The sequence below is a fragment of the Podarcis gaigeae genome (assembly GCF_964106915.1).
Source record: "Podarcis gaigeae genome assembly, chromosome: 2".
NCBI lineage: Eukaryota > Metazoa > Chordata > Lepidosauria > Squamata > Lacertidae > Podarcis > Podarcis gaigeae.
In genome coordinates, this window is record NC_139679.1 from 77,235,168 (window position 1) to 77,253,693 (window position 18,526).

Genomic DNA, 18,526 nt, shown 5'->3' on the forward strand with positions numbered 1-18,526 from the left:
TCTAATTGAACTAATAAAGCTCAGTACCAAAGTGAGATACAGTGGCACCTCTGGTTACAAACTGAATCCATTCCGGAAGTCCATTCATAACCGGAAACTGGAAACCGTTCTTATCCTGAGGCGGCTTTCAGCAATGGTGTCTGCCGCTGCGCACGTGCCTCTGGCGCACAATTTCCGCTCACATCCTGGGGCAAAGGTCGCAGCCAGGAGCAGCTACTTCCTCGTTAGAGGAGCTCATAACCTGGAGCGTGCACAACCAGAAGCGTTCACAACCAGAGGTACCACTGTAAAGGCTTGAAAGACTTCTGAAGGATAGTGGACTAACATGAATCTAATCATTATTACTTTCTAATCCTAATAATGATGACAAATACAATACTGTTTTATAATGCATATGTATAGCTAGGTGCCACTCAACCTATAAATTATGAAAACAAGTCCCTGCAGACTTGCAATCTAACCGGAACACACACTGGAGAACTCCTACTGATGCATCATAAAGTATGTCTCTTTCCATCATACAAATTCAAAACAGTTTCAGATGTGACCATGAGATGATCTTACCGCATCTATTTCATTCAGAACTTTCCACTGTTCGTAAGGCACTCCCAAAGCCTCTGCAGTCTGAATGGTCCTTTTCATTTGGCTCGTCCATACTTTCAGATCTTTGCTGTTTTGCTCGTTAATGAACTGTGCCAAACTCTTGGCAAACTGTAAAAGCACGTCAAATAATAATGTCATGAAGAAATTGCAGCTGAAGCACTCCAGTTGAGTTAGATGCCAATAGGACCTAATTCTCAAACCGTGAGGTAATGGTGTCTTTCAAAAAGGCTCTGTGTATGCCTTCAACAAAACAAAGTATGTTGGTCTGTGAAATGAGGGCCACAGCAGATATTCAGCTTTTCTTTACTATTCTTTAGCTTGGGTCCAATTGAGCACTTCTCCAACTACAATACATTTCCCACTTGTGCAAAAGGGGTGGGACATTCCCTAATGTATACCAGTCTTCCCTTCTCACTGTGCCCCGTCCCCTGCACTTCTATGTCACATTGGACACCATTCTTGAGGGTCTTCTGACTTTGAGTAGTGGTTCTTCACAGGATACAGGGGGCTACAGAAGCAAGGAGGCAGCCAGGGGAATCCTGCTCACAAAACAAGTTTAACCAGTTAAAATTAAATTTTAAAATACCCTCCCGAACCTGGTGTCTTCCTCCAGGAGCTTTGGGTTACAATTCCCATCAGCCCCCGCCATTATGGTTGTCCTGGCTAGAGCTGATGGAAATAATAGTCCAAAAGAGGCACCTGTAGAGAAAAGCTGGTCTAGATATAAATTGGTTGAAGGTAAGAAAGGAAAAAGAATCCCTACATTAGACATTAGAATCCCTACCTTTTTCCCTCTATGAGACAGCCCGGTGTCTCCTCCTATTCTTCCCTTTAGATTGAGTTCACTTTCACCATGCCGACAGAGGTAGATGGAGCGAGGAGTTACGTGGATATTCATGAGGTAGTAAACAATCCGACTCTGAATGTGGTCCATTACTCGGTTCACGAGGTAACTCCGTCCAACATCCATTATTTTAATATAAGAAAGATCCCTATTCACGGTAAGAGACAAAACTATGTGTAAAAACTACAATATTCAGACCAGTGCTTCATTTATCTCCTCCAAAGGCACCAGAAATAAGGGGTTGTTTTTACCATGTGCTAGAATATGATGGAAACAACTTCCTCAGAAGAACTAGCAAGGGGAAGTTGGGTAGTGCGCAATTATACCCTAACATAATTTCTCTTGGGACTAAGCCCAAGTAGATGGCTTTTACACATGGGAAGAACTATCCAATCCCGATAACTTGCCATTAGTTAAGGCAAGCAGTACCAGCAGCAACATATGGTGTTCCTGGTTATAGTGGTGGAGGTAGTCAGGCAGCCACGCCCTTTTGCAGGAGATACCAGTGAGCATAGGTGGTACATAAATGTAATAAATAATACTTCCCCACCCTTCAACAGTGAGTCAGCATTCTGTGCCCATTTAGCACCCCCAGTCCTCATTGAAAGTGTGTGTGTGTAGAAATTTTACTTCTATTAGGGCATAGGTTGCCCACCAAGAAGCCACAGGCACCATGGCAAATGTGAAGGCATTCACTGGTACCCAAAACTCTCGAGTTTTCATTCATTCATTCATTCATTCATTCATTCATTCATTCATTTTAAAAGTTTCTAACTCTCCTAGAAAGGAGGTTATTGGGCAACTGTGCAAGCAACTTCTAAGCAATTTCAGTGAAATGATAGTAAGTGCGGTATGGACACTTGGTATATTATTCCTGGTACTGAGGAATGCTTCCTGTTGCCGCTAGACAGCAATAGGGGTGTGGGTGTAAAATCATTATTATTGTGTGATCTCCACAATCTGGACCAACAGGACATAGCTGACTTTCCATGGTAAGCATAAGGTTGTTAGGAGGTGGCTGTCTCTCTAATTTTTTATTCCAGTGAGGGGATAAACCTCTTTCTTGGCAGCACTTTAAGGCTGCAGAACTGGGCTCCTATAACTGAGTGCCTCCCCATGGAAAAATATATCCCTACATGTAGAAAACTAAAATGTCAAGAAGAAAGCTGGACTAGATTATTTTCCCCTCCTAGTATTCCAAGTACAACTAATGATTTTTTTAATGCATGGATGAGAATTCAAATCGAGTGAGCCCCACCTGCAATCTGAAGCGGAAAATCTCAATTAAGAGAATTAAGCCACACATAGGCAGAATTAAGATTCTAAAGGTAAACAAAGCAACACAGAGACTTGTGGCGACTCACTTGTCTAGATTTTCATCTAGCGTCTCGTATGAATTCTTGTAACACTCAATTCTTTTCATGAAGTCTTCTGCAGCTTCATCGCTACCACAATCAACATAATCAGGACTTCCCAGCTTCACTTGCTGATTGAGAAAGAAAGTATGGGGGTCTTTTTTATTAAAAAAAATTACTCTTGCTTATTTAATGAAATTTGTATACTGCTTATCTATTTAAAAAAACCTGTTCTAAACTGTTTGCATAAAATTAAAGTATCAATAAGAGTCAGTGTTAAGTTAACCAATTATTTTTACAAAACATAAATAAAATCAGCAGTTAACAATATACAATAAAATTATAAAATTACATAAGATACCTGTCAACTTTAAACAAAGCTATGCAGATGTGTAAACTGAAAATCTTCCACTGTAACTTATAACATAAGTCAGTTAAGTATAGGGATGTATCCCGCCAACTTTTATTCAGTCATGGCCATTAATTTAAATGACTCTGAGTATGACTAATATAGGATACAACCCAAAATTGTCAGTATGAGAATTTTAAGATATTCTTGAATGGAAAAATGTATCACACTGTCACTTTCAAAGGAACAAATGCTGAAAATGTTCCTTATTTATGGATTCTAACAAAGGAAAAACACTAAACCTATATTCAGATTTTTTTAATCTGAGTATCACTGTGCAGGCTGCTCTTCTGCAGAACAGACCAAGTTCAATCCTTGGCATCACCAGGTAGGACAGGGAAAGACTTTTGTTGGAAACCTTGGGTACAGGCTGCCTGTCAGTGTGGATAATACTTAGCTGGATGGACCAGTGCTCCGATACGGTCTAATAGCAGCTAAGATAACAAATTTGCACAACAGCAAACATCATGTGTAACCTGTATTGCAAGGAAAAAATGGTTGCCTGCTTGTAAGTTAGGTTTTTTTTCAAAGAAAACATATCTTGAAACTTCCTTTAAAAAAAAGATAATGATTGTGAAGAAACTGGAGTGGACATTGCAAGAGCTTTTGTTCAAAGCAATTCTGACAAAGCCTTGCATCTAACAATGTGCAAGATTTCCCAGGAAGCGGAATGCAGGATGCACTGTGGGCCAAATGCCTTCAATTGCAATCTTCAACAGAAAATTGCAGAAACAGATTGTGTGCAATCCATAAATCCAAACGATTGTATAAAAGTAGGTAAAATGGAGAAGGGTAAAAAGAAGCAGCTGTACCATGTGACTGATTTTGGAAATTATATTGAGACACAAAACCTTTTCCTTCTTTTAAAAGCAGAAGTTGATACTCACCACAATATTTGCAGCAATGACTTCTGGATCAACACATACTGACTCCACGAAGAAAGTCTTTGAGCCAAACAGGAACAAACAATTATGGAAGTGACAAAAGAGGAAAAGGGTTACAGATCCAGTGGCTAATACTGCAAATGCAGGCTTGTGTAGTCAGCAGCATATTTGGTCTTACAAACTATGTTTTGCCTTTAAATACACCTTCTGCAAGCTGCTGAACATCCCATCAGAGATCAGAGTTTATGCATTTCCCCTGCTACTTTTGGGCACCTCCAAACAGCATAGTGTTAATGAAGCAGTTGCAAATTAAGAGGGCAAGTCATTGAAAGGGAGTCGGGCGGCACACTGGCTTAGAGCCTATGGCACAGTAGCGAAGCCTTACTGTAGCCTGACATAACCTCTGATCAAAAAGTACAGCTTCTTTCCAAAATTGCAGCACAAAGTAGAAGCCTGGGGTGTTGATACACCATACTACTTCTCTGTCAGTGAAGTCTGCTGTCATGAAGAAGCAGCACTGTTGATTTGCCAGCAGCAAAGACAAAACAGACACAGAAAGTAAGAGGTGTATAAAAAGGCCGTTCCTACCAGCAAATGAAAGTATAAATACAGAATACTTATCTGCAGTATTACAAACTGTTAACAAACATAGATGCTTTTGAGATGAGCTCTATGCAAGGTGTCTTTGGGAGGATGAACAAAGAATACAGGCCCCAGTAGTGGTGTGTGGGGTGAGGCAGAGTCACAGAGATGCCCTTTGGAATACTGGCATCATTGTTGCTTCACTAGACAAAGCAGAAGCACCAGTGGAAGCACCACAGGTGGGGTGGGTGTTGCACAGCCTCAACCCCATTACTACCCCAACCTAGCTCTGTCAAGGTAAGGAGAAGAGGTGCCTGTGTTGGGAAGGCAGCCCTGCAGTTTCATCCCGCCACCTGCATTGCAACTGCATGCTCCCCCATAAAGCAATCCACCCACAGAGAAGCTGTACTGACAAGGGAGTTAAATGCTAATAAGACAACTATTATACGCTAAGGAGAAAGACAGTTTATTCCAGCCCACTGTCTGAAATCCTAGAAGAGGGTCTCAGAATCCTGTCTCCCAGTCAGTGGCAGTAACCATTAGCACAGTAGGACCCATTATCAGCAAACAGGACTAATGATTAACTACACATTAGGAGCTGCAATTAGTATGATTTAATGGAGGCGATACTTATTCCACAAGACTGCTACTGGCAAATATCACATGAAGTTCCAGTCAATGCCATCTCTTAACTATCGTGTATTGAGAACAAAGCATCAGTCTGTACTCCCCCATATGAGCCATTTCAAACATCTTGGCTCTTAACTCACCTTATACCCATTTTCCTCCCCAAACTTATAGATGGTTTCTCTGCGTTCCCTTGTTGTGTTTGTGGCATCAAAAACCTAAAGGAAAAATAAATGCTGTATTAGAAAATAAATAGCTACAACCCGGAAGGAGTAGATCTCATGTAACAGCAACCAAAGAGAACAGATTTATCACAAACTACTCTTTCCCCACCAAACCTTTTACATGTACCTGTAAAAATGAAATACAGGCACTTAGCAAATTCATGTTACTGGCTCTGTGAAGCATACATGTTTAAACACAGAGGTACAAGGTTTATTCTTGGTTCACTTCATAGAACAAGGATAGGAGGCAGTCCAAATAGCCCAATGCAAATCCCCAAATCTGGTATCCCTTCCCCAAAAAAATTCATGCTCGCTTTTTGTTGTTTTGTGCAATAAACTCAACAGTTTTGTACCACTAACCACAAGTATATACTGAGACATCAAATCACATTTATCATTTAGTCCTCACAGTTCAGGTCATTTGCCAGGAGATCACAAATGCTGGACTAGACAATTAAGAACTTCCAGTGGGTTTGACTCATAGCATTTGAGAGCTGGATTTAAAACTTTTGAAAACTGCTATTATGTGAGTGGACTGGAACCAATCATTTCTGAACAATGAACAATGGTAAGTATGAAATATGTGGGGAATTCTTCTTCTTTCCTGGTATGCTATGCCTTCCCACACATTTCATCCTTGTCCTTGTGTAACACCACAGCATGCTTTCAATAAGCTTTTTCAACAAAACCATGCAAACAAACATTACAGGCTTGAAAACTGAGGGCAATTTTAAAGATTAAAATAAGGAAACCAGTAAGTAGCAAAAGGCACAAGTTCATCAACAGGAAGAGGGGGGGAAATCAGCTGCATGAATGAGGGTCAACGATGGCTACTGGGTTATCATTTCTTTCTGTTCTTAGAAAAATCATGCAAGGTCTATGTCAACATCACAAACTCTATGCAGCACAAACTGTACACTACATGTCTCACTGGAATTCAAAAAGCAAGAAGAGGAGAAAAATGGAAACCCTGCAAATTCTGATGAACATTTACTGCACCAGAAACTTAACATCATATTTCAAACAGGAGAGATACTTCCAAAAGCAGAATTTATGAGAAGAGGTTCATGGTCCTAACTTGGTCTCCCCCCCCCACCTTTCCATTATAATTCAGAAACATGTCATCCTAATCTCCATCTAGTATGGAATCAATAATTAAACCCCCACTGGTCTGAACAATATTGCAATATTATTTTTGTATTTAGAACGGTGGTGTCAGTAACTAATGTCAGAAAATGCAGCTAGTTGATGCTTTGGGGTGTAGTTGTTTTTTGCAAAGGGGTGAGAGAAACACTTACTGCCACATGCCCATTTTCTTCACAAAGGTATCGCCGAACATCATTCAGTGCTGCTAAGGCACACTGTCTTAAAAAGAAGAGACAATATAACAATTATATTCCCGAAAAACATTGCATCATTAAATATACATGGCACTTACTTTGTCTATAGCATGTTTAAAAGCAAAATACAAAATTTTGGAATCAATTAACCTATTTTACACAGGCATCCAAGACACACACTTTAAAAATGTAGAAACAAGTTAAAAGTTTCCTTTCAGACTATATAGCTAGTATAGCAGTACTAAGATTATAATCTGTATGAGGAATGCAACCCTTAGGGCTGGTCAATAATTTGAGCCATTGTAGTGTCCCTTTCCTTGAATTGATAAGAGCTGGTAACAGCTGCCTCAAATGCTGAAAACACGAAACATTCCTGCAGATCAAAGCAACACTGTGAAGCAAAAGGAAAAAGACACATTACAAACTTACTTTCGGATTTTCAGGCCTTCTTCATTGTCTGGCAGGAAGAACTCAAAAGACTTGTATGTTTTTACCAAGTCTCGCCGATACTGACCAACATTAAATTCTGCATGGGGGAAAAAAACCAAGAAACTTGGCTTTAACAACATCTGCTTTCTCCTGATGTATAGATGAGCCAGCATAGCATAGAATAGCATCAATCCTGATCCTACGAATCAGGAACCCTACCCCCACCCCGGTTTCAATCTCACCTGTGCCATGTACTCAACAGGTGGCTACAACCTCTCTGCTTCAAATCATGTGCAAGATAGGAAGGCAATAATATTGATTGACCTTACAGGGTTTTGTAAGGAGTGCAACTAGATAATGCATGTTGGTTCTTGCTTCCCATTGTATTAGATTGCAGCCCTGTGTGCACACCTAGGAGCAAGCCCTGTGAAAACAGCCATATATTGTGAGTCTCATAGGCTAACACCTGTAGGCTGCATGATTCACAACCCTCAGAATTCCCACAGTATGAAAGGCTTCGTGTGTAGACCAATGGGTTGACACAAGGTCTTGGTAGTTTAGTTGAAGCCTAGCTGCCTTTACTCAGAATGAGTTTGCAGATGAAAACAGTAAATAATGTTCTGTTTTTGTAAACCAACTGGTATCCTGGTTTGGATAACATTGTGACTTGGGAGTGTATGAATCAGCCTTCAGGTAAGGCAACCTTTGGATCCACAAAGTAATAAAATACGTAACACTTGCTGACCTGTAACAAACGTTAACAATCCCTAGCAACTTCAGTAACTTTCTAGATTCTTGTCAACATAATGTTCATCTAAGAACAAAACAGTAACAGCTCAACTTTAGACGGTAATACAACTTTAGACAGTAATACAACACAGCCATATGACAAGCCGTACTAATGAGAGGGAAGTTTCCCCTTCCCTCAGCGGTCATCATAAGACTGGGCTGCATGACAAGTTCAAAAATTAAGGAAAATAAAAACAGAAAAGATGAAACTGTTTGTTGATGAAACTCATTTGGGTTTTATGCTTTCGCATGGGTGCCCTTGGGTTATATGAAAATAACTCATTCCCTTCCCTTCTCAAACTAACATGTTGATTATCACACCATGCCCTCTGCAAGTGGTCCAATCAGGAGACTCCTCAGATCTTCCCAGCACCAATCAACTGGACAACTGGGATGTGGGAAGAAAGCACTTGGTGGGATTTCAGGGATTCATCACATCCCTCCCACTGCCCAGCTTTTTAGTGCTGGAAACTTCTGAAGAGCACACCTGTCACTGCACTCCTCAGCTGTTCCCAATGTCAATCAGCTCAATGTGGCAGGGGGGGGAGAGAAGAGAATCAGCTGGGGGCCACAGGGGAATTAGTCAAGAGATGAACATGGTTTGCCCAGGTGTGTCCCACTCAGATAGCACTATAAAAAATAATCATAATATTAAAGTTAACAAAATAATTTAAAGCAACCTACTTCCAACAAAATCTGTACCATACGAAGAAAAAAGCAGTCACCTTTTGTGGGTACTCCAATCCAGTTTAAGTAGCGTGTCAATTTCTTTGAGATGTAGGTCTTCCCTCTTGCTGGGAGCCCAACCATAACAATCAGCGTAGGGCAGTTGGTCATACATACTGAAAATAAAGATATATACTTGGTAATCATGCCAAGTAGAAGTTCAGGTTACAATTAAGTCCATTTAGGAAACAGCTGTGTTTTTTTGGACAGGATATGAACATACTGTCGTTCCCACTGCGGTTTTGTTTTGGTTTTTGGTTTTTTTGGTTGACACAACTCTTGATGTTTTCCCAGCAAAAAAAGCCTGCCTAACTGGATGAACTGTACAAAGCTACATTTTACTTTTATCAGAAGAGATGCTTAGAAATCTAACACATTCCTAATCCTTGCTATCAGTTCTACATGTTTATTCTTAAATTTCTGTAAAGCCAAAGGTTTTCCCTTGAGTCATCTTTTCAGTTTTTCTCAATCCTATAAAAGCAGGGTAGAAAACAGGCAGCAGCACTGATAAATGGATTTAATCCACTTAAAAACGTTTGTTTGCAACCAATACAGTTATTATTCTTTCAGGAGTCCCTAGCCTGTGCTAATTGGCCTAAGTGAACATATATCTCTCTTCCTGACATAAACAGTATTTTTCAGCATTTTCAGCATTCAAAATAATCACAGAGTGTTCCAAATACAGCAAAAAGGTCAAACACACTGTTATGGCTAACTTGAAAAGAGGGTTACTGAGAAACAACCACCAGCTGAAATTCTAAAGCAAACTTCAGCATCTCTGATTACATTAACAAGCCCTTTGCTAAGGGCAAATTCAGTGCAAGCAATCTAACTTTAGAACTTCTGAACGGAATTCAAAATTACAAAACAAACAATGTGCAACGCTATATCCATGTGTCAACCACTCGCTTAGGAAAGTGCCTGAAATGTTGTGCAACAGTCTTTTCAAATAATTTTAGTATGTGACAACAGAAGCATGTGTTGAGAAATAAAAACAAGAAGGAACAAAGTGCAAACATGTGAAAGACACATCGTGTCCCTAAACAGGTTAAGAAGCACTGGTTTATCAGTCCCATTTTAGTCTCCCTCACTAAGTACTTTTGTTGACTGAGTGCAAGGAAAACACAGAAGAAAGCACACTACTTTATACTGTAAGAGGTCCTGGAAGGAGCTGTTCAACTGTAGTCAGAAATTGCTAGGCAGCCTCCCTCGGGCTCCACAAAGGTGAGCTAGTAGAAGCAGGAGCAGCATGTTTTCGAAGACTCTTTTGATATTACTCAAGTGTCATCACCTCCACAGCTCTACTTACTTACAAAGAATGATGGCCGCAAGACAATATGCAGTTACCTATGCTTAAAATGTCCTTCAGACCAAGTTCAGCATTGCAGTCAATGCTAGGGTTGCCATACATCTGGAATTTCCAGGAAATACCTGGAGTACTGCAGTCGGAAGCAATGTCCAGGCGAAAACTAGCTGGGAAAATCCAGACATACGGCAACCCATGTCGGCAGTTTTCATTAAAAACAGCTTTCCTTAAAAAATAGCAGGTTTGCAAAAAAAAAAAGGTCCGACCACTTTTGTGTCCAATTTTTCACTTTTTGAAATATGGCAACCCTAGTTAGCTGAGCACAGTAAGAAATTTTATGAAACGTATATGCGATTTTGTTGATGAGTAAGGAAAAAAGCTAAGATTTATTCTCAACAAGGGAAAGGGGGAGGGAAATATACAAAATCAGACTATTTCGGGTTCAAGCTCGAACAGTGCAAATATAGCATTTGCTCTCTCTTTCATTAGCTAGAAAATGGGGGGAAATGAAGTTGCCAATGTTTGTGGCAAACAATACATAATTTTCTACCTTTGTTATCCATTCTGAGAGATAAGGAATGTGGCCTAATTCTGATTTAAGATCCATCAATGAAAACATCAGACACACTAGGACTTAGCTGCCTGAAGAAACCTCCACGCTAGAAAGTTGTACTCAGCTGTACAAACTATTCTCAATAAAAAAGCCACTACGTACTGCAACTCTTCTTCAGATCAGAGGTGGGTGAACTGGGTCTGGCTATCACTTCCCCCCACCTCTCACGACAGAGCCACCCACCAGCCAATCCTCCGACATAACCTGACTGTCTGGCCTTGAGAAGCCCCTTTCAAGATACTACTATTATCCACAATGCTTTGCAAGAGGCTAAGCAAGACCTGACAACCAGGTGATCAGTGATGCCTGCAAACTCCCTTTTAGCTGAGTGGCTGATATAGAAGCAAGAATATGATGAACCGAGAAACAGAATGCATTCAGTGCAATGTGCGGGCGGGTGGGGATGCTTTGAGCAACCAGAAATCAACTAAGGATTACACAAGGCACATATGACTGGGGAAAAGGCAATAGGAGCTTATCACAAAATGAAATGGGAATAAAAAAATTGGATTAACTAGGTGACGTCTAGGTGTGAAACCATAGTTACAGAAGCCTGCATGTTCAAAGCTGCCAGACTGTAACCACTGAGTATCTAAAGCAGGCACAGGACTTTCACTAGGACCATGTCTTTTATTCCAAGGGGGGAGGAACTCTGCACTTAAGAGCAGGGTTTGAAATTAACAGGGCACATTTTGCACCCAAAGATTCTCCATTTGCAAGCACCTCAAAAAGTCTTTTTTTTTTTTTTTTTTGCGCCTGGCTGACGCTCAAGTACAGTGGTACCTCGGGTTAAGTACTTAAGTATGGACCTCCGGAACGAATTAACCTGAAACTGTTCTTAACCTGAAGCACCACTTTAGCTAATGGGACCTCCTGCTGCTGCCATGCCGCCGGAGCACGATTTCTGTTCTCATCCTGAAGCAAAGTTCTTAACCTGAGGCACTATTTCTGGGTTAGCGGAGTCTGTAACCTGAAGCGTATGTAACCCGAGGTACCACTGTATTACTGAAATGTATGTGCATACTGAGAGCCAGTATGGTGTAGTGGTTAAGAGCGGTAGTCTCGTTATCTGGGGAACCGGGTTCGCGTCTCCGCTCCTCCACATGCAGCTGCTGGGTTACCTTGGGCCAGTCACACTTCTTTGAAGTCTCTCAGCCCCACTCACCTCACAGAGTGTTTGTTGTGGGGGAGGAAGTGTTTGTTGTGGGGGAGGAAGGGAAAGGAGAATGTTAGCTGCTTTGAGACTCCTTAAAGGGAGTGAAAGGCAGGATATCAAATCCAAACTCTTCTTTGACAGATTAGAGAACTGGGCTAAAACAAACAAGATGAATTTTAACAGGGAGAAATGTAAAGTATTGCACTTGGGCAAAAAAAAATGAGAGGCACAAATACAAGATGGGTGATACCTGGCTTGAGAGCAGTACATGTGAAAAGGATCTAGGAGTCTTGGTTGACCACAAACTTGACATGAGCCAACAGTGTGACGTGGCAGCTAAAAAAGCCAATGCAATTCTGGGCTGCATCAATAGGAGTATAGCATCTAGATCAAGGGAAGTAATAGTGTCACTGTATTCTGCTCTGGTCAGACCTCACCTGGAGTACTGTGTCCAGTTCTGGGCACCACAGTTCAAGAAGGATACTGACAAACTGGAACGTGTCCAGAGGAGGGCAACCAAAATGGTCAAAGGCCTGGAAACGATGCCTTATGAGGAACGGCTAAGGGAGCTGGGAATGTTTAGCCTGGAGAAGAGGAGGTTAAGGGGTGATATGATAGCCATGTTCAAATATATAAAAGGATGTCACATAGAGGAGGGAGAAAGGTTGTTTTCTGCTGCTCCAGAGAAGCGGACACGGAGCAATGGATCCAAACTACAAGAAAGAAGATTCCACCTAAACATTAGGAAGAACTTCCTGACAGTAAGAGCTGTTCGACAGTGGAATTTGCTGCCAAGGAGTGTGGTGGAGTCTCCTTCTTTGGAGGTCTTTAAGCAGAGGCTTGACAACCATATGTCAGGAGTGCTCTGATGGTGTTTCCTGCTTGGCAGGGGGTTGGACTCGATGGCCCTTGTGGTCTCTTCCAACTCTATGATTCTATAACGGTCAGGGGAATCTTTACCTTTTACCTGTCAGTTCAAGCTGTCATGGCTATGTGGCTGGGGTTGATGGCAGTTGTAGTTCAAAACACCTTCAGGGACCCAGGTTGGGGAAGGGTGGTTTAAGGTGTCATGAGACTTCTTGTTTTTATTCTCCATGCATTGCAAGGGTTTGGGCTAGATGATCCCAACAGTCCCTTCCAACTCTACAATACTATGATTCTAAGGTCCAAAAGAATATTTTTCATAAGACAAATCTTACAGCCTGCACTCTAAGAAGTCCACTGGCTTAGGTCTGGACATTTCTAAACATGGAAGCACATGCAGAACGGTAGAGAAGCCACAAAGAGTAACTAGAAGCCATAACAGGTGACTGAGAAACACAAGGCACAATTATGAAGGTTTTTAGACTTCAAAGGTATCAATAAACTGAATATTGAATATTTCTGGTAAGTGACTTTTGTAATGGAAATGGTAAGTCAACATGCAGGATGTTGGGGGATGGAAGTGATACCTGATCCTCAGGACCATACTTTGTGGGTATTTTTGCCCAGTAGAGTAGTCTACACCAACCTGGGGGGCTCCAAATGATTTGGATTACAATTTCCATCAGTTCCAGCTGTGCTGCAAAGCACATTGGTGATGTAGCTGATGTAGCTACTTCTGTTTCCTGCCTGCTATCCTATCTTGCCTTTCTGTTTTTCTACTTAATCCTAGGCAAACTTTCACTTCTGAAATATATATCTATTAACACAGTGGTGAATGTTAAGCTGATAGTGGTTCTAGATGTCGGGTAAAAATTCTGATCATTACGTTGAAAGGTTAAACAGCTCCATTGCGCATTTCATGGTTGTATTCAACAGATCTTCTGGAAAAAAAGTAACATTTAACGAACCGGGATAATCAGCTAGGTGTTGCCCCTATTCAACTAAGTAATAGCTTCAGTGTGCTACCTTCAACATTCAGCACAGTGTCAATGACTCTAGTAAAGGGCTGGTATTAGATTACATCTGCACCAACTATCTCTCACTCCCCCACTCCAACATCCACAGTTAATAAAGCAAAGCCAGTCAAAGCAATATTTTAACTGCTGCATTGACACTGCTATTCCTTTCATAGGAGTTACAGGTGATGCTTGGTTTCTTGCATTATTTATTCATAAAGCGAAATAAATTCTTGCACTATTTCATCATAAAACTAAATTGCCATTGCTCCTACAACGGATAAGGATGTGTTAGATTTCCTTGTCAGAATGTCTGTCCCCAGTTTGCATGCAAGACTAAATCAAACCATGGCTTAGCACAAATGAACAGATAGGCCTCCCAGAGTAAACACTGAAGCTGGCATCTAAGCCATGGCTTGTCTTAAGTGTTGTGTATGTACCCAGACTTATAGTTTGTCACTCCCAGGCCAGCTATGAGCACTAAACCAAGAACATACATTGGTTACAATTTCTGGTTTGTTAGAGCAAGACAAACCATGAGTATAGGTTCGATGTAATACTAAGTCAGCCCACAGCTCAGCCTCCAGTGCAGCAACAGTACCAGGCAGGAGTGAAGCAGCTGCAATATTCAGTCCATAAACCTGCACCTTTGCTTGTTTGCACTAAGCCATGGTTTGGTTTAACCTTATGCGTCTCTTTGTATTTCTACAGCCTGCATTGGAACTATGATAGATGACCATTACTTGAGTGGAGTAATAAACTGAATTTTAATATGTTGTTGTAAAAGTAATGAGAACCTGTGTTCTAGAAAAACATTCCAAAGTTTAATAGTCCACGGACTTTAACAATGACAACAACAAACACTTTCATACTTTCAAAAGCTAAAGCGCTTAATCAGCTTCTTATTAACTGGCACTGTAAGCTTGCATTTATCTGCCTTTGAACCCATCCTGTTCAATTAGCCAGTCACTAAATGACAAGGTCCTTGTTTACATCAGATTAAACAACTTGCCAAAGAGCTAGAGAAATAAACCTGTTATCCCAGTGCACACAACACTCTTTCCCCCCCAGGGAGATAGCCAGCAATTACTGAAATGCAGCGCAACAACCACAAAACTTTCCCTTTAGCAGTTTTACATGTTAGTTTGGGAAGGGAAAGGACAGAAAGGAAGAACCTGTGCTCTTCTCAGATATTGCAGGCCTACATCATCCTTGATCACGCACTGTGGTGACTGGAGCCGGTGGGAGTTGCAGTCCAACAGATGGAGAGTCAAGGGCTCCCCATCCAAGCCTTAGAAACTGCAACATCTATGCATTTATTTTATACTCAATACTACCTTTAAGATCTTTGCATGTATGTCTGCTGGTTCAGAACAGGCCTAAACCCCTCTTCCGTAGTCTTAACAGAAATATTCCATTATTTTGACCATATCTTATTCCAAATGCACACTAGTTAAAGTGTTAAACTGTGTTCCAAGAAGCACTAATTCAAATAATTCCAAAAGAAGCTATTTGAAACCATTAACCAGCCAAATCCTTCTGGAAATACTGCCAAAATGGGGCCAAACTGCTGTATAAATTTATTCAACTCCACATTCACGCACAGGTTCCGGGAGGACTGTGCAGATCTTAAAACAACCTGAAAGATTAACTCAAAAATAACTTTGGTTTATGCCAATTATAGAAAGCCCAGGTTGCACTCAGTTTCGGCTTAGTACAAAACATCTTCAGGATTAGATTACTGAAAACGATAGCAGATGGATATCACACTCTTTCATCATTAATGCTTCAACTTAAGCTAAGAGCAGTTTTTCCTCCCTGTTAGACAGTTCAATGTCACTTTTTAAAAGCTCCTTCAATTTTTATTTTTATTTTCTTAGCCTTCAGCCTCTGTGGTAATAAATCACTCTGTTCAAAACACTAATATTCCCATTGTCCCAGCGCCACTAAAGTGTTTTTTTTGGGGGGGGGGGGTTAGTGCATGAAAAATCCATGTTAGAGGAAAGTAGGAACACAGAAAACAGTAACATCTACAGTACTGTTTTTGCCAAATTATAGTTAATACACATGGACGCACACACCCCTCCAGGAATTGAGCAAATTGATGTTGTTACTATGAACTATAGTCTTCTCCTGCAGTTCTGTTTTACCCTTCCTTTCTCAACCATGCATCTCCATAGCAGGGGTAGGCAACCTAAGGCCCAATCTGTGGCCCAATCACCTTCTCAATCCGGCCCACAGATGGTCCGGGAATCAGCGTGTTTTTACATGACTAGAATGTGTCCTTTTATTTAAAATGCATCTCTGGGTTATTTGTGGGGAATAGGAATTCGTTCATTTTTTTTTTCTTTTCAAAATATAGTCCGGCCCACCACATGGTCTGAGGGACAGTGGACCAGCCCATGACTGAAAAAGGTTGCTGACCCCTGCTCCATAGCCTCTTCCTTCCCCTATACTACTGGGAAACACACAATAATGTTTGGACATATCACTAAACCATGGTTTACCACTACAAGTCAGTGAGCCTTGCATGTACACACACCCCTCACCTTCCTGCAAGCAGATCAGAAGCTTCCATATTAGATGGAACTGCAGTCCTCTGAACCCCAAACTGTAGTTAATCTGAACCATGATTAGTTGAAACAATCCAGATGCATGAAGTATGGTTTGAAGTTGACTTGCTTCCATAAACCATATACCCAATCTGGGATGATAAAGCAATTTGATGTTGCTCCCCACTCAGCCATGAAGCTCACTGGTTGACTTTGGGCCACTCACCATGCCTAACCTACTTCACAGGGTAATTGAGAGGATGAAATGGGGGGGATCAGAACCATGCACCTTGAGCTCCTTGGAAGAAAAGGGTGGTATATATAAATGTACAGTGGTACCTCAGGTTACAGACCCTTCAGGTTACAGACTCTGCTAACCCAGAAATAGTACCTCGGGTTAAGAACTTTGCTTCAGGATGAGAACAGAAATCGTGCTCCGGCGGTGCGGTGGCAGCGGGAGGCCCCATTACCTAAAGTGGTACCTCAGGTTAAGAACAGTTTCAGGTTAAGAACGGACCGCCGGAACGAATTAAGTACTTAACCCGAGGTACCACTGTAATAAATAACACAAATAACTCCCAATCAGAAGCAGCTGCTTCCAATCTCCTCTTCATAGCCATACTGAAGGAGGAGCATGCAAACCAGAGATTAGCGTTGAGGCCAAAAAAAAAAAAGACCCAAGAGTGATGCCTTTTACTTTCAATATCAGGAATTAGATAAAAAATAGTATATTCGTTTGTAAACTGTTTGGGGACCACTGCCATTCAGATCATAACAACATGCAATTGCCTGTATCAAAGATGCAAATATCCACTTGATCACTTAGCTAGGCCAAGTAGCAATCCACACCACCATTTTAGACATAGGCATAGAAGTGACTTGTACTGCTCATGACTTAACCCTGCAACCTGCCAAGTGGCATGCTGGACATATGCTGTTATTTTTTTTCCAATGGCTGCAGCCAACATGGGGGCTGATATACCTGATAAGGTCAAAGGTATTGAAACAAAGGAGCAGAAGGCATCTGTAAGCTTCGAGAGGCAGATTTCTGGAGAAAAGAAATTGCCGAAGGGGACAGAAATCTATGTAATCTTGAGACAAGATGATCCTCTAAGAGGGAAGCCAATATGATTATATATGACTCCAATAGACAGGCAGGCACACTCATTCTTTCAATCTATGTTGGCTCGCACCTGCCGATATATCTGATTTTTTGGGTGGGACAAAGTAGGCATTCTGCTATAGGTGAACAGATATCCTGCTTACAAGCAGCCAACCTCTTCTCAGGAATTGCCTCATTTTCCAGTTGTTTGGTATTTATTACTGGAACGGAACCAAACCAAAAATATTGACACCCATTGCCTGCATGTGTTCTTTAGTGAAGAAGCAAGAAATCCACAGGCCTGAGAAACCCAGAGTCCCAGAAGGCCACACGCAGGATCACTGAATAACAGCCTGTTAGATTAGGCCAATGGCCCATCTAGTCTAGCATCCTGTTCTCACAGTGGCCAACCAGATGCCTGTGGGAAACACATAGCAAGGATCTGAGCAGTTTTCCATCCTGTGGTTTCCAGCAACTGGTGTTTAGAAGTATTACTGCTTACAATTTTGGAGGCAGGGCATAGAAGTAGTAGCTTCCGATAGCCATCTCCATTAATATATCTAAATCATCTTTTAAAGCCATCTAAGTTGGTATCCTTCAAGGCCTCCTATGGGAGCGGGTGCCATAGTTTAATTATGCACTCCCTGCATGAAGAAATACTTTCTTTTATCTGTCCTGACTCTTCCATTATTCAGCTTCACTGGATGGCCATGAGTTTTGGTGTTATGAGAGAGGGAGAAAAAAAACTTATCTCTCTCCATGCCATGCCTGTCCATGTACATGTCTATCATATCAAATCTTACCTTTTCTCTAAATTAGTCGCAGATGCTGCAACCTTCCCTCCATCCCCTTAATCATTTTAGCTGCCTCTTTTTGAACCTTTCCCCAATCTACAATATTCTTTTTGAGGTGAGGCAACCAGAACTATACAGTATTCCAAATACGGTCATACCCGAGATTTGTACGACAGCATTTTGATACTGGCAGTTTTGTTTTCAATTCCTTCCCTAATGATCCCTAGCAAGGAATTTTTCTTTTTCATCACCACTGCAGCACACTGGGTCAACATCTTCATTGAACTATCTACTAAGACCCCAAGGTCTTG

General features: G+C 41.3%; 1 protein-coding gene across 4 annotated transcripts in view; it reads right to left on the reverse strand.

Annotated features, from left to right (window-relative positions):
* The window catches only part of PFKFB4 (6-phosphofructo-2-kinase/fructose-2,6-biphosphatase 4), a 66,009-nt gene that overhangs the window by 20,156 nt on the left and 27,327 nt on the right, over nt 1-18,526 (reverse strand). For all 4 annotated transcript variants that reach the window (XM_083726843.1, XM_083726844.1, XM_083726841.1 and 1 more), the window contains exons 2-9: nt 8,812-8,928; nt 7,298-7,394; nt 6,827-6,893; nt 5,448-5,522; nt 4,099-4,155; nt 2,812-2,933; nt 1,388-1,595; nt 565-711 (exon numbers count right to left, since the gene is read on the reverse strand). In XM_083726843.1, coding sequence (XP_083582969.1) covers nt 565-711; nt 1,388-1,595; nt 2,812-2,933; nt 4,099-4,155; nt 5,448-5,522; nt 6,827-6,893; nt 7,298-7,394; nt 8,812-8,928 — 890 coding nt within the window. The remainder of the gene's footprint in view (nt 1-564; nt 712-1,387; nt 1,596-2,811; nt 2,934-4,098; nt 4,156-5,447; nt 5,523-6,826; nt 6,894-7,297; nt 7,395-8,811; nt 8,929-18,526) is intronic.